Here is a 27658-nt window from a genome sequence, read left to right as displayed (position 1 = left end):
AGGAGTTGCAGGAGGGAAGGGATATGGGGATATATGTATAAATACAGCTGATTCACTTTGTTGTACAGCAGAAACTGAGACAACAGTGTAAAGCAATTATACTCCAATAAAGAGCTAAAAAAATAAAAATAAAATAAAAATTAAAAAAAGAGCAAAATTTGATCAAGCACCATAGTGCTATATAAAACATAATCTACTCTTGTTGACTATTTAGGGATTTAAGCTTCTTACCTGATATTCTGCTGTGCGGCATTTTCAGCTTTGATCTAGAGATCTAAACAGAACTGGTTAGTTGATAACTAGTGTTTTGGTTCTTGCTCTATGTCCTTAATGTGCAGAAATAATGTAATGGGGAAAATTCATCCACTTGTCCTGTAGAACAGCCTACAAAGTATATTTATCTATAAAAGGACAGACAAGGTATTCAAGCATTCTTTTGCAGGATACCTAATCCTTCAGGGAGAAAAGATACAGCATTCCTGCTTAGAATTTTGATGATCAACTTTATTATAGTTTAGTGTATCATTGGCTTGCATTTTTGTAAGCTTACAAGAAAATTTCCATTTCCACATATCCATTAAATATCTGATTCATTTTCTTGGCCCAAGATAATGCCTTTCAGCTATATCACCAGCAAAGCAGAGTCTGCATTGGACAAATATAAGACCGAGTGTGATTAAGCTATTAAGTATTTTAAATTACCTTTTACTGTTCTTTGGATATAGTATGTTTCTGAGGAAGCAGAAGCAGAATTGGAGTACCTTGATCTTATAGAGCTTTATAGAACAAGCATATGGAAAGCATATGGACTTGACTTATTCATCATAATTGGCAGAGATTCTGCTGTACAGAATCTTGCAACAACATCTCAATTTTCTTGCTCTAGTGAATGCCATAATGAGCACATTTACGGCATGAGTTATGGAGAGAGTGAAAAAATTTAAATCTTTAGAGCATTTTTATACTCTCTTCCTTTTTGGTAATCAGATCTTGATTAAGAGGTAGAATTAACACTCAGTAGGACAACAGTTTCCTGGCTTGACTCTTCTGCTTATTTTTTCCTTGTCCCTAGGACAGGTAGAGAATGATTTTGGACTTCATGATTCTGAAACAATAAAAAGTTTCTGAATGCATATTTGTTGTTTCCTATAAGCCAGTTGCATCTTGTTTACAATATAAAATATAAAAGTAACTTGGAAGGGAACATAAGTTAACTGGTGTCCTTTTTTTTCATATTGCCTTATTATGTTTAATTTAATTTTCCATTTATAGGGCAGTCATTCCCATGCCCTTCCTCCATCAGTATCCATTTCTCTAGCTACTGAAATTTTGTCACTTCCTCTCCCAGCAGATTTCCTCAGGTGAAGACAACAGTAGGAGTGTTTTGCTGTTTATGGAGTGCTTCTTCTTATACTCTTGGCACTTTTTCACAAGACCTCTCTTATCTTAAAATAGTTTTATTGAGATATGTTTCATATGCCATAACATTCACTCATTTAAAGTGTACAGTTCAGGGGTTTTTGGTATATTCACAGAGTCGTGCAACTATCACCACAATCTAATTTCAGAACATTTCAATAGCCCCCAAAGAACCTCTGGGAACCATTAATGATCATTCTCGTTCTTGTTTCCCTCACCACCATCCGAGCCCCAAGGGGCCACTAATCTCTTTTCTGCCTCTATGGATTTACCTGTTCTGCACATTTCACATAAATGGAATCATATAGTATGTGTGGTCTTTTGTGACTGGCCTCTTTATTTAGCCAAATGTTTTCAAGGTTCATCCATATTGCAGCAGAAAGCTGTACTTCATTCCTTTTTATTGTTGAGTAATATTCCATTGTAGAGATATAGTATGATTTATGTACCCAATCATTAATTGATGAACATTTGGGTTTCTTCCGCTTTTTGGTCATTATGAATGCTGCCGTGAACGTTAGCATAAATTTTTTGAATAGACACGTTTTAGTCTATTTTTTGAAGGATGAGGAAACTCAGACTCTGAGTGTTAGAATGCAGGCTTCTCATCCCTAATAAAGCACTCTTCCTACTCACTGTATTCTAGGAATTTTAGAAATATAAGTCATTTAAAAAACTCTAGTATCACACATTGCTTCTATTTCTAAACTTGATTTGCATCCAAAATGTAGGAACATGTCTTGAATTTTTTCTCAAAATATATTAAATATCTTTGCATCTGTCTATACATCTCTTCATATTCTAAAGTGCATCTAGGCAATGATGCCATCCTTCTAGTAAGTCTTTGGGATACGTTGCCTGTAATATAATCCTTTTAAATAATAAATAATTGTGAAGGAATTCTGTTGAGAGTACTTATGGCATGAAGCAACCCTTGTTATGGGCCTTAGAATGCTGAGGAAATGAATGCTGTGCAGAACGACCTGGCTGTAATAAATCAACCTAACGTAAACTATGTCACATTAAAATTGAGTGCCTAAATGAGCTGTCATCATAAGTGTGCAGTCTGCAAATACAGAAACTGCATACAGCCAGCAGGTAGCAACCTCCTAGAACGTCAGTCCTCTGGAAACCAAACCACGGCAGCTGGTTAACAATGTTTTCATTTGTACCCTCCTTCAGAGTGCTGGGCTTCTTCACTGGTTTCCAAGTTCTCCCCACATAGTCTGGTTTGTATCTGCCTTTAGGTTGGCCTTTTGCATATACCCGGCTGTTGGTCAACTCTTAGGCCCATAGCACATGAGCATCAAAAAGTACCATAGAAATGACCCAAATCAATGCTCTCCTTCACCCATCGATACGTTAAAGATGAGAAAAATTAGGTCTGCCAGGGTTAAATAACCTGATGACCTAAACCCATACTACTCTAAAACTCCTAAATCCGAATCCAGGTTAATCCCAATCCAAGAGAGACCCCCAAACCTGAGAATGGTGATGATCATAAGACATGACGCTTGCTCCTTAGCTGTCTGAACAACTCCATTTGTCTTGGCTCAGACTCCAGAGGTGGGATTCTCAAATGTGGCTTAGGGAACTCCGAATCTCTCTGTTCTTACCTTTGCAGGGGGTTAGTGTTCTACATCACTAATTTCAGTACATTGTCTCCTTGTGTGTTAACGCTCCCTTGGGGCTGGGTGAGGTGCTTCTGGTTCCTTCCTTGGCCTGAGCCAGTGCTACTTGCCTCCATTCTAGTTTTTGTTTTTTTCACACCCGATTGAGGTGTGGGCAGTCAAGCACTACAAAAGTGGATCCAGAGAATAGTAGGTAAACTCTGATGGAAAGATTCCAAATATTTGGCACAATTTTGAGGAAATTTGAGGAAAGCTCATATTTTTAGGCAGAACCCATAGTTTCCACCTCTGTGAAGCAACGCCCTTTCCTCCTCTCTCATCTATGTCAAGACACAGAATAGACACATAGTAAATGCTAAAATGTACTTTCGTATCTCCTCTCTTGCCAACATCATTCACTTCTTTGATTCCTTGACCACATTTTCCTTCTACTTATAACGCTCTTCTCTAGAACCAGAATTCTCTCTCATTTTCTTTACGCAAATCTTGCTTTCATGTAAGACTCACTATAAATGACCCAACTTTTTTCACAAATCTTTCTCTTCCAAGCACCCCTTTTCAGTAACACTGCATAATTCTGAATTCTTGCAACATTTAGTTTATGCTTTCCAATTACGAGCTCTAGTGAATATTGCCTAATTATCTCTACACATTTCATATATTGTATGTTGTTTCTCCAAGGACAAAGAAACTCTCACGGGCAAGAGCTGTGCTTTCTATACCTGTAAAACTTTCACGATATAACTGGCACAAAGACAGGAATTAGTAAATGCCAAATACTTTCATTTACCTAACTTATAATCTGGAGTTCAAGATTAATTGTGGTTATATCCACTTTTTGTGGGAGCACACATATTTTCATTATCAGTCACACAGCAAGATCAGGACTGAAAAGAAAATGCGTGAGATAGTGTTTATTGGTGGATATTAGGAACTGACTGTGTGCCAGGTACTGTGCTGGGTACTGGGGATGCAGAGATAAATAAGGCATGGTCCTGCTCTCAAGAAGTAAGCAAGCAGGTTCAATAATGAAGTAGTGGGATATTTTAGGCACAGAACAGCATAAGCCAAGGTACATAAACAGAGAGAGAGAGCTGAGCATTGTGTGTGTGTGTGTGTGTGTGTGTGTGTGTGTGTGTATGCGTTGTGTTTAAGACTGATAGCCACTAAGAGGAATGAAAGGGTCATACAGAGGCAAACTGAAATAATCTATCAGTGCTCCTAATAGAACTTTCAGCAATGGTGGAAAAGCTCTATACCTGTGCTGTCCAAAATGGTAACCACTAGCACATGTGGCTATTAAGCATTTGAAATGCGACTGTGTGACTGAGGAACTACATTTTAATTGTAATTAAAATAAATTTAAGTTGCTACTCATGGTTAGTGGTTACTGTATTGCATAGCTCAAGTCCAGATAGCCAAGCGAGATGCAATGGAGTTTTCTGGGTTAAATGCAGACGTATACCCCATATTCCCTCTCTCTAAGCTCCAGGCTGATGAGTCAAGGCGATGACAAGGATGTGCTGTGGTGGATAACTTTGACTTTTTACATCTCCTTCCAGTGCCTCAGTTTCTCCATTGTTAAAATGACAGTAATAATGTCCTTCTTATGGGTTTTAAGGAGGATTAAACAAGATATTACATGTGAAAATGCTTTGCAAACTTAATACATATGAAAACACGTTCTAACTGCCTAAAGTTCTAAAATGGTGATTCTCAGTGGGGACCTCTGGCAAATCTGTGGGTACTCTTCCCTTGTCAGATTGGTTAGGGGCAATACTGACTAATGGGCAGGGTCCAGGGAGGCTAGACGTCCTATAATGCATGGGACATTCATGCAAAAAAGTAAAAATTTCAAATCTCCCAACGGACACTTTTGTAGATGAAAAACCTACTTATTATTATTAAGCCCAGAAAGTACTCCGTTTTATATATAAACAAAGCATTTTTATATGGCTTCAGTAAATACTGAAAAAAATCAACACACAAATATTAATGTCACTAATAGTATTTGAAACTCTTGATTCAAGCCTGTATTTGCAGTGGGTTGCATTTATCATGATTCTATGGGTATATATGTCTGATTATTGCATTGTCTTCAGTGTAGATAGCCCCCATGCATTTACATATTGAATTACATGTTATATTATTATAAATTATTTTCCATGTATTCTTCCTTTATGTTATAGTTCAGGCTGTATATTGATTTTTTGGGAAATTATGTGTGTAGCTAGATATAAATATCATTTCAGGGCAGTAAAGGAACCATTATCAAATATTTGTTATAAAAAGGTAGTACTAATTCTAATAGGGTTGAGAACCACTGTTTTAAACCAATGTGGCCCTTCTTATTCCTGTTTGCTGTAATCTCTTACCCCTATCAGAGAACTTTCTATGTATGTGAGAAACATAAATCATTACTTCTGATAGTACACTAGTGCTCTCCTTTCCAAGGTGGGGCAATACTTCTGTAGGCGAAGGGAGAAATAGCTGGACAGCCCACCTAGACATCCTAGGAAGGGCACAGATCTCCCTTTAATATTCTGTTCAAATGTGGACAGTGAATTTGTACTTTCTAGCAGGAATTCCTAGACCATGATAGAACATTTAAATAAAGCATAGGAAAAATTAAAGTGAAAAAATGAGTATCATGAAACTAGGTGAACTAGTTTATACCATGTACGCATCATCAATTTGGGGTTCCCTTTAGGATTTTCTTCTTCCTAGATCAAGTTTTGCTTCCATGTGATAGTGCTTATATTTAACCTCTATCTTAAGAGCATCTTGGACAGCTTGAAATCCAAACCAAAGCAAGGCACAGTCTGAGTGGGATAAACATTTTCGCTTTTCTTATTGTATGATATCACTTATATGCAGAATCTAAAAAGAAATGATACAAATGAACTTATTTACAAAACAGAAACAGACTCACAGGCTTAGAGAAAAAACTTATGGTTATGGGGGGAGGGGGAGGGGTGGGGGAGAGATAGGGGGTTTGGGATTGACATGTACACACTACTATATTTAAAATGGATAATCAGGGACTTCCCTGGTGGCACAGTGGTTAAAAATTCACCTGCCATAGCAGGGGACATAGGTTTGATCCCTGGTCCAGGAAGATCCCATATACTGTGGAGCAACTAAGCCCATGCACCACAACTACTGAGCCTGCGCTCTAGAGCTGGAGACACAACTATTGAGCCCATGTGCCACAACTACTGAAGCCTGTGCGCCTAGAGCCCATGCTCTGCAACAAGAGAAGCCACCGCAGTGAGAAGCCCGAGCACCACAATGAAGAGTAGACCCCGCTCTCCTGCAATTAGAGAAAGCCTGTGTGCAGCAACGAAGACTCAATGCAGCCAATAAATAAATAAACACATAAATAAATAAATTTATGAAAAAAATAGGATAACCAGCAAGGACCTATTTTATAGTACAGGGAACTCTGCTCAATATTATGTAACAACCTAAATGGGAAAAGAATTTGACAAAGAATAGATACATGTGTATGTATAACTGAATCACTTTGCTGTACACCTGAAACTATCACAACATTGTTAATCAACTATACTCCAATAAAAAATAAAAAGTTAAAATTTTTTTTTCTCTTTTCTCATTATTTAAGGGCTGACTTCAAGTATCTCTTTCCTTCCCAAGGACCTGATCTTTCATTGATGATTAAGATAAAGAAGTTCGGGCTTCCCTGGTAGCACAGTGGTTAAGAATCTGCCTGGCAATGCAGCGGACACTGGTTAGAGTCCTGGTCTGGGAAGATCCCACATGACGTAAAGCTACTAAGCCCGTGAGCCACAACTACAGAGCCTGTGCTCTAGAGCCCGCGAACCACAACCACTGAGCCCACATGCCGCAACTACTGAAGCCCACGTGCCTAGAGCCCGTGCTCCACAGCAAGAGAAGCCACTGCAATGAGAAGCCTGTGCACCACAATGAAGAGTAGCCCCTGCTCTCTGAAACTAGAGAAATCCTGCACACAGCAATGGAGACCCAACACAGCCAATAAATACATTAATTAATTAATTTTAAAAAAAGAAAGTTTTGAAAACTAGATTAAAAAAAAGATAAAGAAGTTCTACTTCATTTGAGTTAACTTCACCCCTGTATATATAGGGTCCTACAACTTCTGCAAGATTACCTCTACCAGCCAACTCTAGGAAAGACAATACACTAAGTCTAGAGAGTCACTTATTAGCATGACAAAGGGCCAGTTTTAAATAAAGAGTAATTAAGTTGCCCAAGATCACAGCTAGGAGGGAGTAGAGCATGAATCAGATAGGGTTGCTGAATGCCAGGCTGATAAACAGCACATTTGTTCTAATGGACAGGGTATCACTTCTGGTTGGTTGAGAGCTGCGCCCTGCAGATTGTAAAATAGCTTTTCAATTTTATTCCATCACTATTTCATGATACCTAAGGTATTCCAAGGAATTGGAGATTTTCTCACCTGCCAATGGGATAACCCACACCCTTGGCAATTTTGCAGGGTAAAATGACCAGGTTGACAGAATTTTTTAGAAGGCTACCTGGCCCGTGAATAGCTATTTAGAGCTATAATCTAGACCATCTGTGAAACAAATCTATTATTAACCACTCCTTTGGATTCAGGGAACAAAAATGTGAAGCTGAGGTGCATGTTTGTTAAAATTAAAAATTTAAGTTAATGTAATTAAAATGCCTAAAACTGTTCTAAAAATGTCTATTTTTTAAAAAAGTAACTAAAATTAAAATTATTTTGAAACTGAAATATTTGTTGTGTGTAAACCAAGGCCTAATATTATTTTCAGAATTAAATTTTTATTTGAATAGCTTAGAAAAGAATTCAGTAAGCTCTATTATTCTTTTCAATGTTTTTCTTATCTAAGAAAATGTGGATTGTATTTTTTTTCTGTAATAGACTGCAAAGATTCACTTTATACTTATATATATAAGTATATATATTATAAATTGATAAGTACATATACTTATCAATTTATAATATTCAAATAGTTTTCCTAGGCACTGATTTTTTTCCAGTTATCAGAGGGCATTTTAATATACTGGTTAAAGCTAAGGACTCTGGGAACAAACATATGGACACCAAGAGGGGAAAGCAGTGGGGGGGGGGGTTGGGGTGGGATGAATTGGGAGACTGGGATTTCCATATATATGTTATTAATAAAAAAATATCAAATTGTACACTTTAAATATATGCAGTTTATTGTATGTCAATTGTATCTCAATAAAAGTTCTTAAAAAAAAAAGTAAGGACTCTGGAATCATACTACACGGGGTTTAAATCCCAGCTTCCCAAGTTAGTAGCTGTATAATTTTAAGCAAGTTACTTAACATCTCTGTGCTTTAATTTCATCATCCTTATAATGGGCACAACTATTATACCCAATTCAGAGATGCAGAGTTGTTGAATTAATGCTGTAAAGTACTTGAGACAGTAAACAGTCAGTGTTGGCTACTGTTAATATTACTAAGTCATAGCATTCTGAGAACTAGTGGCAGAGTGTCTGAGGGAGTTAATGGTAAGTGGAAGAACCAGGGCAGGAATCTTGGCATTGGAGCACCTAGCATCCTTGCAGGAATATGGTTTGTGGGAGTAAGCTAGACCCAGGCCTCTGACAGTGTGCAGGGCTCTTCTCACTTCACAGGAGACTAGGTCTGGGAGTTTTCAGTGCTGATCTGTACCTGCTTCAATAAGTGAATAAAGCAGGTTATAAAATAAGCTCGAGGATACACTATTATATAGTCAGTGTGATCTCAACCATTAAAACAAAACAGAATAAGGATGGAAGAAAAGACAGCAAGCACATATGCCAAAATATCAGAAGTGTTTGTCTCCTGATGATGGGATTATGGGCGACTCTATAATTCTCTCTACTTTCCAAATATTCTGAATTAAGCATAGTATTGTTTTGATAATTGGGGAAGAAAAGTAAGAAAATAAAATAATTCCAATAAACACTGAAATTTGTTTTATCCCAATTGAGTCAAACAATGGAGTGCAACGAAGGGTAGGTGAGGAAGGAAGGTTAGAATCGAAAGGTTCATTTTAGAGGGCTTTTGCTATCTGAATTAAAGCAAATACTGCCAGACCCACACTTCATTTTATGAATTTGTCATTTCAGATAAAAATAAGCACATGTTATTCAACGAGCACAGCACTGACACAAAAGCAGACCTCTTGGAGAAAAATATTTTTACTTTTAACACAATCGGGCAGGTTTTGTCTATTCTAGACCGAAGGAACCGCTAAGCTTTTACCACAAGAGGGCGGTAACTGCTCAGGGTTTCTTTAAAAGGGCCTGAAGGACCCAGGAACTGTAAGCGAAGCAGTGACGCAAACAAAACAACTTTTTCTCATCGATGAATAAGGAGCCGCACGCGTGAGGCGGCTGAAAGGACCAACGCTCGCGCACACGCAACAACTTTTAGCAGGAAAGAAAGAGGAACTAGTTCACAGGCTGGTTTAAAATTACTTAAATTATATTCAATGGACGTCATTTATACGGATATAAATTTTTTAAGGCCGTTCACATCAGATATTGTTTAATCTGGTGGTGAAACTGAACCAGCATTTTATTCTTTAAAGAAATTGTAGAAACTCACAGACAGTCCTTCGAGCACAGGGCTCCACGCTGGATCCCCGTTCCCAGAATACACACGTCAAAGCAAGTGAGTTCCCTGGAAGCAAATAGGTCTCTGCAGAAAATGCTTGGGACCGTGAGGGGCTGGGCGTATTATACACACATATATATGCTTTGCTTAAGCTATGCGTGCTTTGCTGAAATTCAAGACTAGTTTTCTCTCTAGCAGGTCTTTGGTGTTTTCTTGGATTTTCTCTCATTCTGGAATCGGATTTTGATACTGCAGAAGTTCTGGGCTTTAGTATTCCTCATTTTCTTGGGCTTTTCAGAACCCTCCCTTCCGAGTGCACGTGTCTCCCAGGAGAGCTCAGTGCGTATTCTGCAGTTGTGCATCGGAGTGTCAATGCTGCCACTTTGAAGATCGCTGGGGGGAGGTGGGGGGTGGGGTGGGGGTGGGGGTGTCCTGGTTTGAAGTTTGAGGTCTTTTTGGTAGTAGATCCAGCTAGGCAGCCTACACCGTGGGTCGCTTCCCTCTCTTGCTTTGCGTTGGCCTCGGCTGGGAGAGCGCCGACGGCGGGATTCCCCCATCGCTCTTCTCCACCCAGCATCTGTCGGCCCCTTATAGCCCAACCGTTCCCAAGGAGTCTTGTTAATTCCTGGTCAGCAGAAGCGGCCCAGGGTCCGGTTCCCATCCCACCGTGTTTACAGGATACAAAGAAATTCAGACAGCCGTGCTCTCCCTCCTCCCCTAATCTCCTTTCCCGAGACTGGGTTGTCCCAAGATCGTGGATATTCTTCTTTCTCCCTTGAGTTTCTACTTAGCCGCCCGCTAGACCTCTCTTTTAACATGAACGTAAACCCAGTCGGCCTCTGGGTTCAGCCCGAACAGGCCCCATTCGTCGGCGTACGTGCAGTTATTAAAGAAGTCATCCAGACATCCAGACAATTCAAGCAAACACATTTTCGAGTGGGTTTTGGCCTGAGACACACGAAATTCCCTTCATCCCCTCTTCCCACCTTCTGCGAATATAGAATTGGCTTCCTGTGGCTACATTTGAGTATCCCGACTTTTAAAGTTAATATATTTGGGGAAGAATAGTTATCATTCATCCCCGACAGACAGCTGAATTTAAGTACACTGAGTTGAAATTTCATTTGCATTCCTTCTGTGAATTTCTCTGAATTTAGTGGCTGCTCCTTCAACTTAAAACAGAAGTATCACCACGCGCTAGGCGTTTGAGTCCAGGGTTAGATCGAGGGTAGTGTGGTCAAGCGCGTGGCGCATGCTGCGTAACAGGACCGGGCTAAAAACAGTGACTTGAAAACTGAGGCCCTTGTTTGCAGGCTTAAAGAAAGTCAAGGGGCTGGAGAGGGGTGCGTCACCTTCCTCACCCCTACCCTTTTAGCCCATTTTGCAACCTCAGAATTTGCTAAACCGCTTTCATTTATTTTTCAATTAAAATGCAAATCATTCGCTTTCACAGTCCCCCCAAATATATATATATATATACTGTGTAGAGCCGGTTGGGGGGGCGCGACCACGTGTGACACGTTCCATTCCTAGGGGTTGCTTAGAAATGCAGGACTTTATTATTAGGTCGTGGGCAGAACCGCGCGCGGGTCCTAGGGGTTCCTGGAGGGAGAGAACTCCTGACCCTCTAGGGCGTGTGTATGCAGTATGGAAGATGGCCCCGACCAAAAGCCGACCTCCCGCATCCGCGTCGGTATCTGCTCCTCCAGGACGCCGTCCTGAAGGTGGCTTTAGCTCTGCAGGGCCAGGACAATCTCTCCCCTCAAGTGACAGGGGCAGCCCACCCCCTTTGAGGACGCCCCTCACTCTTCCGACTCCCAGATGGAGACAGACGGAGCAGATCGATGATGACAGCCAGCACCAGGCAGGAGGCACCGGCCTTCCTTCAGAGCCTCGCAGTGTGCGTCTGGAATACACGCTGTCCCACGCGGGATTCAGGCACCCGGGGTTCACCCTCAGGGATCGAGGTACACAGACCCCAGATTTTTTTTTATTGTCACAGTTAAGAACAATACTGCTATTTTAATTCCCCAATGTAAAAGATAAATAAAAGCAAACGGTTGAGACTTACCCCTATCCAGCTTTGCAACTATTTACCGATGGCAATTAACACGGAGTTGGGTGGGGTTGAGTTAATCTCTCCTGGTGTCGTCCGTCTCTCTGATTTTGCTCTGTCTCTACCTTACCCACCCCAAATCAGATACTAAATTTACAATAGGAAAATATTCAAATCTTTCCCAGGTCACATTATTTACATGAAATAAAGGGGAGTCGCTTTTTGAAATTGGAATCTTTGGGGATCACTGGCCTCCTTCCCTCTCCATTCCTACCTAGTGCTTGAGAATGCAATGTGAGGAACTCCGGGGATGTGAGGAGGTCGCTGGTGGCCCAGGCAGCGCGGTGCTGGCGAAAGGTTGTGTGCCACCGCCGTACTGGAGACTCTCGAGGCAAGAAAAAGTTTCGTTTTTAACGAATCGAGAAGCAGAGGACCCCAACACTCGGACCAGGGCCGGGCTACACACGCCACCCTCCTGCCGCAGTCTCCTGGCCGGCCCAAGGGGCAGGGCGCTAGGGTTTAGACCCACAGCCCAGCATAACATCCTCGCGGGGAAATACAGACGGCCCTGTCATCATCTCTCTTCTTGCCCTACTCCGCGTAATTCACCTTCCCGGGAGTCAGATTCTAAGGTCTATTAAGTGATGGGTTTAGCCCAGTCTCGAAGTTAATGAAAAAGGGTCCGGAAGGAAGAGGGAACGTTACTTGTATCTCAGAAGTGAATAATAAAAGTGGCAAAAGATAAACAAAAACCCCTCAAGCTCAAGCTCAAGTTGCCACCCTTAGTTGCCACGCCACACTAGTGCGTCGGAAACGAACGTTATCAAAGCGGAAAAAACCCTCTGGCTTACGGTGCTTGGATGCAAATGAGAGTTTTGGCATTCATAGCCAAACTCCGTCCGTGGGTGGTGCCGCTCGAATTTTATTCTTTACCTATTTATTTCTATTTTCTGTGAATGAAGTTTGGACTTAATAATCTCATCCAAATGACTCTAGTGACCACCCCTTAATGGTGTGTTACTTTAATATCCTGAAATCTCAAAATTGTGCAAGGGTCTTCCTCCCTGTGTACAAAGCTCAACCTTGCTGGAAATTTAAAGACCTCCAGGGACGGAAGAAATTGAGAGGGAATAAGGGAAACCTCCGTCCATCTCAAACCCTAGACATCCCATCACTGCAGCGCAGAAGCGGGAACATCTCCATCTCCCGAAACAACGCTGGAGTTGAGAGCAGGGGTAAGAGTTTCGGAGACGGTTTTCAAAAACGTACAGTGTATTGGGGTGGGGGGGGGGGCGGATGTGTAACCAAATACTTCTGTATCTAAAGACTCCACCTTACTTTTGGTGGTGCCCCTGTAAAACTCAAAACAAATAATCGCAGGAGAGAAAAGTTAAAAAAAAAAGTTTCACTGCTCTCAGGTCTAAATATCACACGAGAATTACATATTCCCAATAAGCTGATTCCGTTCCCTGCGAATCGAGTAAACCTATAAATGAAAACATTGTGTGTGTGTGTGTGAGTGTGTGGAGGGGGTGGGGTGGGGGTAGGGGAGGAACCCAGGAATAAAAAAGAAAAGTGAAGAAGGAACAGGGGAGGAAAGCGGGAGGTGGCAAAGATGGAAAAAGGCGATCCTTCGGCCTACAAGAGGATTAGGGACATCTATAAGGCTTGAGGAACAACAAATTAATTTACACAATCCTGGGAGAGCCCAGATGGCCTTTAATTAATCCCTTCAAAAGAAGGAGCTACGCCAGGGCTGCGCCGGCTGCCTGCTCCATTAGCTCCATTTTACAAGAGACCAGACTCTGTTCGAGGTGAGGCGTCGCGAGCTCGTGGGGGGAAGAGGGGGTAGGGTGACGCGAGCAGGCGAGGGGGAGGCGAGGGACGAATATGAACTACTTTTCCATAAAAGGGCTGGGTTTTCATTATTCTTCGCTTTAAAAAGTAATACCCTCTTCGTCTCTGCTCCCCCCCTCCCCTTTCCCATTTTATTTAACACAATTAATTGAGGCGTCCGCCGGTCCAGCGGCCGAACCACACCACTCGCCAGGCCCCGCCCCCTGGCCCCACCCACAGGAGGGATGGAAGCGAGAGAGGGCGGGGACCAGGCGGGCGAGGCCCTACGGCTCGCCCTCCGCAGCCAATCAGAGGGCGCGGCGCTCCTGAGTGGGCGCGACCCAGAGGCGACGAGCCGCCCGAGGCTGAGCAGTATTGGAGACGGTGGTTACGCCCCCCGGCCTGCACCCCGCTCTTCGGCCCCGCCCTTCCCGGCCGCCCCAGAGTGACGTCCTTCAAAGTTCTCATTTTGGACCCCCATTTCCCCCTCCCTCTCGTCCCCTAGCTAAAGAGGGGTAGGGAGTGATGCAAATGTTTTATTACCTTTGAGAGCTTCATCTGAACTGTCAGGCCCGGAGGGAAAAGGAGAGGAGAGAGAGGGAGTGGAAGAGCCGCGGAGAGGGTCAGCTTGGCCAGAGGACAGGACTTAGAAGAGCGAAGCCTGTAGAGCCGCGAAGAAAATACGAGAGAGGAGAGGCAAAGGCGGAGAGTGAGAGGAAGAGAGGGCGCCGGGAAGGGGGGTGGGCCCGGGGTCGCCAGGCCCGTTTACAGAAGTGGACGGACGAGTGGAGCCGTAACCGAAGCCGTCAGACTTTTCACTTAGTCTGTTTTCCCGTGTTTTTCTCCCCTTTTTCTTTTCAATATTGCAACTCCAGTGCCCTGTGGCCCAGAGGGGAAGGCAGGTCGGCGCGCCGAATCCCGGAGCCGCGGGGATTGGTGGCACTGCCCTTCCTGGCGCAGAAGCCTCGGGCAGCGCCGGCGGAGGGAGCCCGCCCAGAGGCCAGACCCGCCCGCGGGCTGGATGCGCTCTCCCCTGCGCGCTCCGAGCGCCGAGTGCGAATCAGCCTCGTGGCCTAAAGCGCAGGGCATCCGAGTAAGATCGGAGGAGCTCATCAGGCGGAACCCGGCGTCCTTTGAACCTCCCCAAAGAAAGCGAGCCAGCCTCCACTCTCCCACATCAAAGCGGAGATTCGGTGACTCTTAACTTTGTTACAAGCTCTCTGGGGGCCGGCTGGGGTTTTGTTTTGCTTGTTTCCAAGGGGGAGAAGATGAGAAGTAGCGCACTTTGAGCGGCGAGGGGAAAGTGAGGAAGAGAGAAGAGCCCGAGATTGAATTCAGGACTTCAGGAGGGAAAGGACAGCCAAAACCACCGGGACGCTCGCTGGTCTCGGCGAGCCACCGCCTCTCAAGACTGGTGTGTTTGGACATTTCTGCTGCGCAGTTCCGAGAGCAACTCTCGGCGGCGGCATTCTTGGCCCAGTTGGCAGATCGCCTCCTGGTGCGCGGAGCGAATCCTCGCTCGCGCCTTCTGCGCTTCTCCTTCTCCTGAGCCCCTTCGGGGGCACCGGCCGGCGCCCTCGCTGCGTGACCGCGGGCTCCGGCCTGATCGTGGGATGTTAGCGGTGGGGGCGATGGAGGGCACCCGGCAGAGCGCGTTCCTGCTCAGCAGCCCGCCCCTGGCCGCCCTGCACAGCATGGCAGAAATGAAGACCCCGCTGTACCCCGCCGCGTACCCCCCGCTGCCCACCGGCCCCCCCTCCTCCTCGTCCTCCTCGTCCTCCTCCTCGTCGCCTTCCCCGCCTCTGGGCGCCCACAACCCCGGCAGCCTGAAGCCCCCGGCCGCGGGGGGGCTCTCGTCCCTGGGCAGCCCCCCACAGCAGCTCTCGGCCGCCACCCCACACGGCATCAACGACATCCTGAGCCGGCCCTCCATGCCCGTGGCCTCAGGGGCCGCCCTGCCCTCCGCTTCGCCCTCCGGCTCCTCCTCCTCCTCTTCCTCGTCCACCTCCGCTTCCTCCGCTTCGGCCGCCGCGGCCGCAGCTGCGGCCGCTGCCGCCGCCGCCTCATCCCCAGCGGGGCTGCTGGCCGGCCTACCCCGTTTCAGCAGCCTGAGCCCGCCGCCGCCGCCGCCCGGGCTCTACTTCAGCCCCAGCGCCGCGGCCGTGGCCGCCGTGGGTCGGTACCCCAAGCCGCTAGCCGAGCTGCCCGGCCGAACGCCTATCTTCTGGCCAGGAGTGATGCAGAGCCCACCCTGGAGGGACGCACGCCTGGCCTGCACCCCTCGTGAGTACAATCGACTGCGCCCAGTTGTGCTTGTTCTGCCCGCTCTCTTATGGCCCCTGGTTGCATGCGGGTCGGTTCATCCTCTTGCCTGCCGAGTAGTTGGGCAACTCCAGAATCGCATGAGTTAGGTTGGGCCAGGGCGTTCAGCGAGGGATTCTCGCTTTCCTGAGCTCCATGGTTGCGTCCAAGTGCCCCCCTCTCCCCAAGTCTTGGGCACGCCTCGCGGAACGGGTGTGCATGCGTCTCCGTGGAACACAACGTGGTGCGGGGCGTGTCTCATCCCCGGCCCTGGCGGCTCCGGAAACAGCCTGGCCGGAACCGCAGGCCCCTCCTGGGTTAAAGACGTGGGGAGGGCAGGAGACTACTGCACCCCAGCCCGCACCCCAACTTTCCAGTGTCCCAGGCCAAAGTCTCACTCGACCTTCGCCAAGCTAACTGGCCTCCTCTCATAGGACCGGCAGCGGCGAGCCCTCCACAGCCCTATGCAGATACGCATGTGTTTGCATGTACTTCTTGGTCCAGGGTGTCCCCACCTCACCTCGTCGCCTCAGGCCCCTCGGTCCCCTGAGTACACTCAGCCCAGGTGAGCCTCTGAAGACAGGTCCGCGGCCCGTGGAGGACTGTGAGCGCCACTTCGGGCCGCTCCCCACCGCTGGGTTCTCGTTTTTCCACGGCCGGCACATATTGAAGGGTCATCGTGGCTCTCAACATCCTAATAGGAGAAAGAACCGGAGGAAGAACGAGGTGACAGGACAAGGACGGGGGGAAATGCAACATCCCACAAAGATCTTGCTTGAAACCAAATGAGTTATCCCAGGATCACTCTAATCTTCTAGGTAGTTGGCCAGTGCTCCGCGGAAGCTCCCATCCTCCCAGGTGGCATTCAGGGCCCAGTCCCCGGTCCTTTTCTCGCTCTGTTCTTTGCTTTTGACCGAGTGCCCTAAGTTTCTTCTGTCTCCGAATCTCTTCCATGTGGCTGAGCGGCAGTAACTGAGGGAAGTTGGGGGAGCCAAGTGGAGACTCCCTTGGGAAGCCTTGGGACAGAGGGCGGCCGGGGCGGGTGAGGGTGTCGGGGAGACGCTATTGTATTCGTTTAGATGGCCACGTAGGGACCGCCAACAAAGGCGGTGCCCCTGCCCCCTCGGCCGCAGCGGCGTTAGACTTGGGGGCGATTTAGCTCTCTTGTGTTCCAAAAACAAGGCGCCCTTTGTTGCGCGGGCACAGGTTAGGAAAGCGTCCAAGGAACAAAACTAGTCATCCCCATGCAAAGGCCCCGGGGCCGGGACCGAGCGAACCCCAACTAGACTAGGCAGCCAGAGGGGCTACCCCCCACCCCCGCCTCAATTTACTGAGGCCTCGGCAAACTTTAGCAATGAGGTCTCTCTGTTGGACGTCGCTGTTGGGCACAAGGTTATTTACTGCGGCTCCAAACACACGCGCTTCTAAAAAGAAAAACAGGTGGGTGTAAAAAGGCAAAGGGAGAAGCGCAGTGGGACTGCAAGCGCCACGGCACTTCCCGTGCCTGCCGCGGAATACACTTTTCTTTCCCACCACAACATTGTTTCTGGAGTTCGTTTCTTCTCAGTGGAGCCGCTAGTAACTGATTGTTTTCCCCCTTCCTTTTTTATTCGTTCTCACAGATCAAGGATCCATTTTGTTGGACAAAGACGGGAAGAGGAAACACACGAGACCCACGTTCTCGGGCCAGCAGATCTTCGCCTTGGAGAAGACTTTCGAACAAACGAAATACTTGGCGGGGCCCGAGAGGGCTCGCTTGGCCTATTCATTGGGGATGACGGAGAGTCAGGTCAAGGTGAGTGGACCTTGCAGACCTCGAGGGATAGCTCCACCATGTACGTCACTCGCGCCCGTGTACACGCACACACACCCACACCCCCCCCCAAACTAACAAACAGCCGCCGTGGGGTGCGGGTCTGAGGAGCCTGGGGAGAGATGAGATCAGCGAAGGGGGTGGAGGTGGAGGTTACAAAGGCTCTGGGGTCTTGCGGGCGGGCAAACTATTGATGAACAAAAAGAATCAAGCCCCCGCCTTTGAAATTAGGTTAATCTAGATAGCAGCATGTGCTGGGGGAACTCGCCATTATTAGAGAATAAAAGCATTACGGAAACATCAGTCCTGAGAATAGATCAGGCCAGCTAGATAGCTTCTATTTATTCTATTTGTAAGGATATTCAAGCTTTTGTTTGTCAATTCAGGCTCCACTAGTTACATAATTTCCTAATGTAGATCAGCATTATAGTGTTACTGTATTAACTTGCAGGTTAAAATAACCCAATAAATCCACAATATCTCACCATTTAGCATGGATGCATCTGCTTTTAGCTTACCTGAAGGCAGTCACTTTGGAATAGTAATTTTCCAAATGCATTGACAAGATCATTACTGTATTATGAAATATAAGTTTATCAATAGATGTAAGATGTTTTACTGTTTATGACAACAATTTATAATTAAAATGTCACTTACCTTATAATTGAGGGAATCAAATTGGAGAAATCTTTCCCTGAAAAATCAAGGGATTGAAACAGCTAGGTACTTTAAATCTAGTGGTTTGCTATATTTCCAGTATTCTCTTTTGTTCCTCTTCTTCAGTTTATTTTATCTATCTATCTATCTATCTATCTATCTATCTATCTATCTATCGACAGATATATTTTGGTGTGTGTGTGTGTAAGTCTGTTTCCATTAGTTATATTGTTGCTTCTAAAATTAAGTAGGGATAACATTAGCCATGTCTGCTGGTTAGACAGTATTTCCCCCTGGACAAGCATCATAAAATGCATTTCAGGAGTGATTTTGTATGTGACCATTAGAGTACCATCACAGTTAAAATTATTTTTGCAGTGGTTGGTACAGAGCCTACCACAGTAATCTGGAGGTCTTCATCTGTCACCATAAATATGTCTGCGTGGCTAGAAGTGAATTATTATAGCTGTATAAAGAAACTAAAAATCACTTTCTTAACAATTCTGATTCTCTAGATAAATACATAACAGATGAGAAAATGGATAAGAAGCCTAAAGAGAGGATAATTCAATATGTTTGGGAAATTGGTTGCTATTGCTGATGCTTTAGGTTAAAATATGTGTATCAAAAACAATGGCAAATATGATAGGCTTAAAATATTTGTATAAAAATGAATGTCTTAGGGAGGGACAATATTAATATTTGAAAGACTAGGCATGCTAAGAGTGGGAAGTAATGTGATTGGCAAAATTTCACTTTTAAAAAATAGCTGATGAAAATTCTTGCTTTGACTTTGGTTTTATGAACATTAAACCAGAGAAACAGAGAAAGAGAGGCACAAACTACTATGATGAGTTCAACTTTTAAATATTAAATATTTTCATGTACTTATGTTGGTTATTATTACTGATTTGAGGTTTCTGTTTTAGCAGAATTTTTAAAACTTTACATCATACATTACAAGTGTAAATGGGGAGCGGAGTGTTTACCTACCATGCTTGTGTGTATTCAGACCTGAAATAAGTGAGACAGACAAATACCCAAAAGCAAAAAGAACAGAGGTAATTGGGGTAAACGCTGTGTTTTCTCCCACAAATCACACTAAAAAGCAAGTACGCTTCATATTGTTCGAAATACCTTAATCTAAGAAAGTTAAAAATGAATAGAATCGCAATGATTATGAGGCAACTTTACGAAGGGGAAAAGTTTCTACCACAAACTAGAAAGTAGGCAAGCGAGCTCTTTTAGGGAAACTCATTTTAAGTTTCCAAGTTTTTTCCTCTTCTGCGAAATCGCTCACTGACAACCTCAATACTCTTGTGTTACCATCACCATGGCAACGGCAGTCAGTTTTTGGTGCCCGATACTCAGAGGAAACTGGGGCGGTGGAGACCACTTTGACGGCCCAGACAAGGGAGGGCTCTGAGGGAGGGTGTCCTGCCTTTAGGGGCCCGCAGGAGCGACTGCGGGATGTGAGAGAGGAGGCATCGCCTGGCTCCGCTCACCTTCAGTTCCTTCCGCCCCTGTCTCCCCTCGTCTCCGCTTTCTCGGCCCCCAGGTTTGGTTCCAGAACCGCCGGACCAAGTGGAGGAAGAAGCACGCAGCCGAGATGGCCACGGCCAAGAAGAAGCAGGACTCGGAGACCGAGCGGCTGAAAGGGGCCTCGGAGAACGAGGAGGAGGACGACGACTACAACAAGCCCCTGGACCCCAACTCGGACGACGAGAAAATCACACAGTTGCTGAAGAAGCACAAGTCCAGCGGCGGCGGCGGCGGCGGCCTCCTGCTGCACGCGTCCGAGAACGAGAGCTCGTCCTGAGCGCCCGCCGCCCGCCCGGCCTCCGGCTACACCGCGGGGACCGCGGGGACCGCGCGTCCCGTCTTCCCGCCCCTCGGGGCCCGGAGGACACGGCCCCGCCTGCAGGGGCCCTTTGCTATTTTCTAAGATGTACATATCTATTTTTTTAACCTAGAAGTTGAGCGGGGCGGGGGAGAGAGACTTGGAGGACGGTCAGAAGGCAGAGAAGACCACGAAATACGTCGCAAGAATAGCTTAGCTGACGCCGCAGCTGGACCACCCTCCAAGCCCCTCTGGGTGTCCTGGCCGCGTCTCCCCTTCCGTCCCTCCCCCCTCCCACGCTCCCGCCTTCGCCTCGCGGCCGGCTGGCCGGGGCGGGGGCGCTGAGAGGGCTCTGGACCCGCAGACACCCACCGCGCGGGGGACCTAGAAGCCACGCGGGCGGGCGGCCGCCACAGATGGGAAGAGGGGCGTTTCTCCCCCACAAACTGCTGTGCCGACTAAAGGGACCTGTTGAAGGCTCTTTGTAAATAAATCGTGAGTCACACTGACTAGAAGTTACTTTATTGTGAATATTTAAAATGTAAAATGCTTTTTTGAATTTGGTATAAAAAGATGGACCTCCTTGTTCCTGCTACCCTTACCCTTTTAAGAGCTATTCAAACCACGTTTCCTTTTTATTTTGAACTTAATTGGAGAAGCGTAGAGAAGAATGTTCTCCCCCTCCCCCTCCTCTCGCCCCCCTCCCGGGTGTGGATTTGTTCAATCCCATTTTCCCCTTCATCCCTTCTTGCTCTTCCCTTACCACCCCTGGCTCCGCACCCGGCTCCCGCCTCCAGGACTTGAAGTAGAACATTTGGAACCAGGGAAGGCCTCAGACCTGCCTCTCTGTTTCTCTCTGAAATTGCACAGTCGTTTGTTGCTATTTATTAGTGATTTAAAGAAAGTGTTGGGGAGGGAGGGGCTACAATAGCTTGTATTTAATTTAATTCCTTTCTGATAAAAATGCGTGTTAAAGTAGATGGTGGGAATTGTTACAACTGCTCTGGGTCAGAAACATAAAAATCCATTTAGTTGCTGTAATTGAATTTGAAGTGTTTTGTATCATAAGAATACTATAGACTATGTAAATTGTTTTCTTTTTTAAGCTAATAACGGTGATATATTAGCATCTTTAACTTTTATTAATTTATATAAGGAATTCGGTTTGTAAAGAGAAGAAAACCCCCTTTGCAAGACCAATTAAATGTAATGCACTTTCTGTTTCAAAGGATAAATCAAATTAAAAAACAGTCTGAAGACGTCTCTTGCCTTGAATGAAAGGGTATACAGATCATTTGATCTCATCAGAGATATCAAATAAAAGTCAAGACCACAAGCACTTTATGTTGGTTTCTTGGGTAAAATAGCTGTTACATCATCATTATTGTTATTATTTTGGAAGGGTGGGGTCACATCTCTCATTCTCCTGGATTGGGAAGATAAATGCAGCCCCACTCATTGGGCTTCTTGGAGAGACTTTGGTAGCAGGCTGCCTCTGCTGTCTGTGTTGTCTAATTTTTTCCTGATCGCTTTTTCCTTTGCAAGGAAGTCCCTGGGGATTTTGGGGGAGACTTCATTTCCATATATCCAAGACAGCTTCTCAACTCAGCCTTAGCTCACTTAGCTGAGAGGAGGTAGTGGAGCTTGCTGTCAGCACAGCACTGCTGTTTGATGCTAACATTTTCTCCCCAGTAGCTTATAAGAATACAGAAGTTGGTGGAAAGCTGGGAACTCTGATTTCGCTGAACATTATAATAAAGAAGGATACATTTAAAGAAAGCTGCTTCTAACTGATATGAAACTCTCTAGGATTAAGGAAGCAATGTCATAGCTTCTGCAGCTGACTTTGAAAAAAAAATTGGGAATCCCAGGGAGAGAGCTATATCACTGTCCTGGGATCTTTTTGTTTTCAGACACTCAGTTATAGGCTCAGTGAAATATAGTTATCCCCTTAGGGTTTCAGGTTAATGAGCTTGTGTTCAAAGGGAGAAAAATCAATATAATTCAGTAGATTCTTCAGGCTACTGTTAGGTAAAGAAAGTGTGGGTCTGTTTTGTTCCCTTGAAAATAAAAATTTAAAAAAAAGTGAAAACTGGGAATGAAGATGCCTGAAGGAAGTTATTGTAGAATACATTCCTGATGGCATGATTTAATGGAAAGAAAGGAAGCAAATGTGCCCTATTTCTTTTATCTAGTTTGTGAAGTTCTCAATAAGTTTTAAACTTTTGAAATTCTGTGTCCTTAGCAAGACTAAGGTGTGTTTCCTATAAAGAGGCAGCTATTTCAAAAGAGGCTTTGCTGTGCTGGGGTGATGTAATTTAAATCCTAGCTGTAAACAATAAGATCTTTCTTTTCCCCTCCCTCCCTCCCTTCCTCCTTCCCTCCCTCCCTTCTTTCCTTCTTTCTTTCCCTCTCTCTCGCTCATTTTTCTCTTTATGAAAGAACCTGGAGGTGGGGCAAGTCTGTTATCCTAAAGCACCACTTTATTATTTGTTATTTTGCAACAAATGAAAGTCTCCTACTTTATTTACTTATTCTTACCTTTACCATCCCTCTTCTGTCTTGAAGAGCCAAGCAACTTTGTATTTATTCCTTCTTCCTGAGAAAAGAAAGCAGAAATCCACAAGATAATTAGAAATGCTATTCCTGAAATATAATAAAAATTGCTACTATACTAGTAGTAGTAGTAGTAATATAGTAGCATCACTCATAGAAAGCTTGGAACTAAGATTGATGCTTTTTCTCTAGAATTCAAAAGGGTTATTGTATTTATTGAGTTAGATATGTGGAAAGACACCTCTTCCAGTACCTTTAGGAAGCATTCTTTTTGAGCTCTTTTACGTTTGGACCATCCGAGCAGTGTGAAAGCTTGTGGCCTGGCCTCCATCCTACAGGCAAATATGCCAAGGGTAGACAGAATCTGCATGCCTGCCAGCCTGAGCATGGAAGTGCTCTGAGTTGTGTGGGCAGCAGTCAGAGGTGGGCTCTGGGGCCATGCTGCACTGGCATTCGTTCCTTTATTCCAGGGGCCTGCAGCAGTGACTGGAGTTTCCAGTTAATTTATTTCCACCCAGGATTCCAGCTGGCCACCCGTTGCAACTGGCCCCATAAAACTGGGAGTGAGGGAGAAGTGGGTGGGGGGCACCTTACTTAGGTGTCCTTTTTCCTGGTTGGTTTGGTTTAGTTCCATATATGCACAACAGGAATGTTTTTCCTAAGAGTTAGCATGGTGGGGAAGCAGAGGAAACACTCTACAGTTCAAGCAGGGGGAATGAGTTATTTTTCAACATGGCTCAAAAATTTTATGACATTAACCAGTCATAAGCATCTGATTAAGCCTGCCAATCAGTCATTACAGCTAAAGGGGTCATGATTTAAAAACAAAAAGTGACCTGATACACCACAGCTTTTATTTTAACAATTTCCCCAGTTTTATTAAGATATAATTGACAATATTGTGTAAGTTTAAGGTATACAATATAATGATTTGATATACATATATATTGCAAAATGATCACCATAATAAATCTAGTTAATATCCATCACCTCACATAGTTACAATTTTTTTCCTTAGGATGAAAACTTTTAAGATCTAATCTGTTAGTAACTTTTAAATATACAATACAGTATTGTCAACTATAGCCACCAGGCTGTACATTATATCCCCAGATGTTTTCTACCTTTTGACCACCTTCACTCATTTCACCCACACCCCCCCCCAACTTGACCTCTGATTTTGAAAATGCTTACAAAGGTAACAAAGTGTCAACATGGAAAACAAAATGAGAAAAACAAGGGTTTTGTGTATGTGGTGAAAGGAAGGTAAAACTGCTTTTTCATTTTTGTTTTATACTGTGTGTGTGTCTTTTCCTGTAAAGGAAAAGCCAGTGAGGTTGGGTGAGGGATACACAGTAGAAGGAAAGGGCCCTGTTCGTGTTTCTCAGATGTCCCAGTAGGGTTCACAATTTGAGGCTCCTACACAGTTATTTACTCAGTCCCTGCATTCCAAGCTCAGTTCTAATTGATTAGCTTTCTCTTTGGTTCACATTCAGAAGATTCTGTAACTTAAAGCTCTACACCTTCTTTCCCAGAAGTTGTGGTTTATTGAGCGGCTTCCCAAGCTTGTGAGCTCTGTAATCCACTTTTCCTTTCTCTACTTGGGAGACAGTGAGAAGAGGAGGAACCAAAACTGGTTCATTCTCCTCTGGAAAGACGTGCACTCCTCACCACTCAGTGTGCAGACTATCTGGACTGGAGGCCAGCTCTTCTTGGAAGTACAGTGTTAGGCAACAGAGTCTGAGGGTGCCTTTGAAAACTTCTGGAGCCTAATGTCATGTACATGAGTGTGTTATTAGACCAGCATCAGCTTGGGTTGATCTACACCGCCTTGTCCTTTAAATTGGTCGTTAGGATGCATGTGTACACACACACACACGCACACACACACACACACACACACACAGAGGTGAAATTCCACTAGGGAACTCCTAGCACTGAATAGTTTAAAAGAGACAGTGACTCTTTTGTCAATGATTGACAACAGGGTTGTGTAATAACAACAGAGGTAAGCAGCAAATTTCATCTAGAAACTCTATTTTAAGCTAATCTGAGCAGATTTCCTCCCTCTTACCACACAGACAGATACATACAAAAAGTATTCTTCTCCTTTCCTCAGTGTGACTTTTTTAAAAAAAGCCAGCTCCTCACTACACTTCCTTTTTTTGACAGGAAAGTGTGTATTTTGTTCTGCAGCATTTAGACTCCAGCCTCACAGAGAAATATTGTCCCTAATGTAGCCCTTTTTAAGATCTGCAGAAATCACAATAATGCAAACCCCACATCTATCAATGTAAAGCTTGACTGGGGAGGAGAGTGATGGTGTGAGTGGGGTGACAAAAAGGCTGGGATATTTTCCTGAATTTTAGCCTTCAGCATTCCATAGATTGGCTTGGGGGTTATTCCACAAACTGAAATGTTTATCTGATAGCTTCAGTTCACATTCCAGTCTTCTTTAATCCAACAGATCATTCACCTCAAAGATGAAATGTCTAGATATGCATCATTTATTTTCTGGCCTGGGCCAGATATTTCCACTGAATACCACACTTGGCAAAAGGAGAGCATAATGCCTCTTTGGGGGTTAGTATCTACTGGAGCCTGGTGAGAATTCTGAAGCAGAAGCTCATCCAGGGCTTCTATTTCAGTATACTTTGAATAATAAGGGCTAGTTTGGATGAAGATACATTTGAAGGTGAATCCCTTCCTCATTATAGGGAAAGAAAGAGTTTTTAGCACACAATTTAAATGTGTGCATATTATTATACCACCTCCCTAATGTTACTGCCTGTGGCTACCTTGGCAAAGCTAAAGGAAATCTTGAGATATAATTACCTTATATACCCAGTTATTACAAGGGAGACAGAGATGTCAAGTTGAGAAAGAAGACCAGCACACTTCTACAATATAATTTTATTTCTAAAAAATATTCTGAAGGTCCATAAGTTCTGAAAAAACTGTAATTCATCAGTATGTTGTTTGGGATCTATCTGCTTGTACAGACCACAGAAAAGCAAGGCTGCTGAAAATCCGTTAATTTAGTTTTTAGCAGATGGTCTGATCACCTTCAAACAAAGGCATCCAACCAGTTTTCATGCCTCCAATCTGAGCCCTGTATGTGGATCCCCGATTTGGAGCAGCTCCTCAAGTCCTCACCCGCACCTTGGACCCTTGTGCTTGATGCTATGGCTCAGCTCTTAAAAAGAATTCTGTAAACTTTTTTTTAACCCTGGATTTTTCTTCTTCCCTCTCTGTGCTCTTCACCTGGGCTATCTAGATTTGTCTAATTTTCCAAATTAGACAAATGGCCCCAAGTGAATAAGAGAATCTGGGAAATCTCTTATCTTTGCCACCATCAGGAGCGCACATAGTGGCTGAGATCAGGACTGCGGAGCCAGATCTTCTGGTCTATAGCGCTCACTGGCTGTGGTCAAATGACTCTATCTCTCTGTGCCTCGGTCTTTTCATCTGTAAAATGGAGGTGATAATTGTACCTATTTCATAGTGTTATTGGGAGAATTAAGTGAATTAATATATATGAAGTTCTTCATACAGTGCCTGGCCTAGTGAGCTATGGAAGTCTTAGCCATCACCCTCATCACGAAAGGCCCAGTCTCAGGTCACTCCCAGCTCAGCCCTGCCATTTTGTATAGGATAACTATTCAACCAAAGAAAGGTTATGAAAAGCGATAGTGAAGAGAGAAATAGGAGCAAGGGATATTTTCTATTCTGTGACACTCAAAGCCTAATTACCTATGGTGGTTTTCAAATATTTCTAAAAATTCCTTGATATTCCTTCCTTTAAAGGATGGAGCCTAAAGGCCCTCTTCCTGAGTCTGGCTGTATTTAGTGACGCTAATGCAAAGAGTGCCCCAAGAGTGATGGTGTGTGGCTGGGTCACAAATGGCCCTGTGGCTTCTTCCTTGCTCTTTCTCTGGATCACTCCCTCTGGGGGAAGTCACCTGCCATGTTATGAGAACACTCAAGCAGTCCTACAGGGAGGTCTGTTTGGTGAGAAGCTGAGGCTTCTGCCAACTATCAGTCCTACTTTGCAAGGAATGTAAGTGAATCCTGGAAGCAGATCCTCCAGCCCTATACAAGCCTTCACATGACTGTAGCCCTGGCCAACACGTTGACTGCAACCTTATGAGACGCTCTGAGGCAGAATCACCCGTCTAAGCTCTCCAGGATTCCTGACCTACAGCAACTGTGTGAGATAATCAAGGTTTATTGTTTTAAGTCATTACATCTGGGGGTAATTTGTTACATGGCATAGATAACTAATACAGTATCTAATGGGCCTGTCTCTAAGATAAAGAACAGTGTTTTGAAGGTAAAGACTCTGGAGGAAGGCATCTTTTATGATTACTTAAACTCATTTGAAAATGACCCCATGTGGTGTGAAAGAAGCACTGGATAACATTATCAGGGTCAAAAAACTTGAGCCCTAGTGCTGGTTTCTATTTCTTGCTGATAACTTGAACCCAGAAAAGTCACTTAGCTTTGGTAAGCTTCTGTTTCCTTATCCATAAAATTGTCTTAATAATAATTACTGCCTCACAAAGTTGTGAAACTCAGAAGCAAAATGGCTTTAAAGATATAAAGTAGCACATAAGTAAATGTAAGAGGTGATGTTTGTATCCTGTAATGTGGATGTACGGTTGGGCTAATTGTGTCACACTGCTGTTTCCCATGAAGGAAGCTCAGCCATCGGGAGAACTTGGATCTGGCTTCACAGGCCAGTATGATTTATTTCACCATAGAACATGGCCACAGACACACTTCCATCTTTCCTCTGGCTGGTTGGATGCAGGGCAAACTTTTCTTTAGGGGGAGAAAAGCTCAAGGAAAGAAAAAAAAAGGTAAAAAGGAGAGAAGGGACCCTGAGCTGTGAGTTAGGATTGAGGATTTGGAATCCCCCTTTA

General features: G+C 44.5%; 1 protein-coding gene across 1 annotated transcript; it reads left to right on the top strand.

The window, feature by feature from the left end:
• Positions 1-15085: 15085 nt before the first annotated feature.
• Positions 15086-20236, top strand: NKX6-1 (NK6 homeobox 1). Its single transcript, XM_057727967.1, has 3 exons — positions 15086-15849; positions 17490-17662; positions 19896-20236. The coding sequence occupies exons 1-3, from the start codon at positions 15180-15182 to the stop codon at positions 20154-20156; spliced, it is 1104 nt and encodes a 367-aa protein (XP_057583950.1). The 5' UTR covers positions 15086-15179; the 3' UTR covers positions 20157-20236.
• The last annotated feature ends 7422 nt before the right edge of the window (positions 20237-27658 follow it).

Source organism: Hippopotamus amphibius, chromosome 3 (genome assembly GCF_030028045.1).
Source record: "Hippopotamus amphibius kiboko isolate mHipAmp2 chromosome 3, mHipAmp2.hap2, whole genome shotgun sequence".
NCBI lineage: Eukaryota > Metazoa > Chordata > Mammalia > Artiodactyla > Hippopotamidae > Hippopotamus > Hippopotamus amphibius.
Note: the sequence above shows the minus strand (reverse complement) of the source record. Positions and strands in the feature narration are given on the sequence as shown.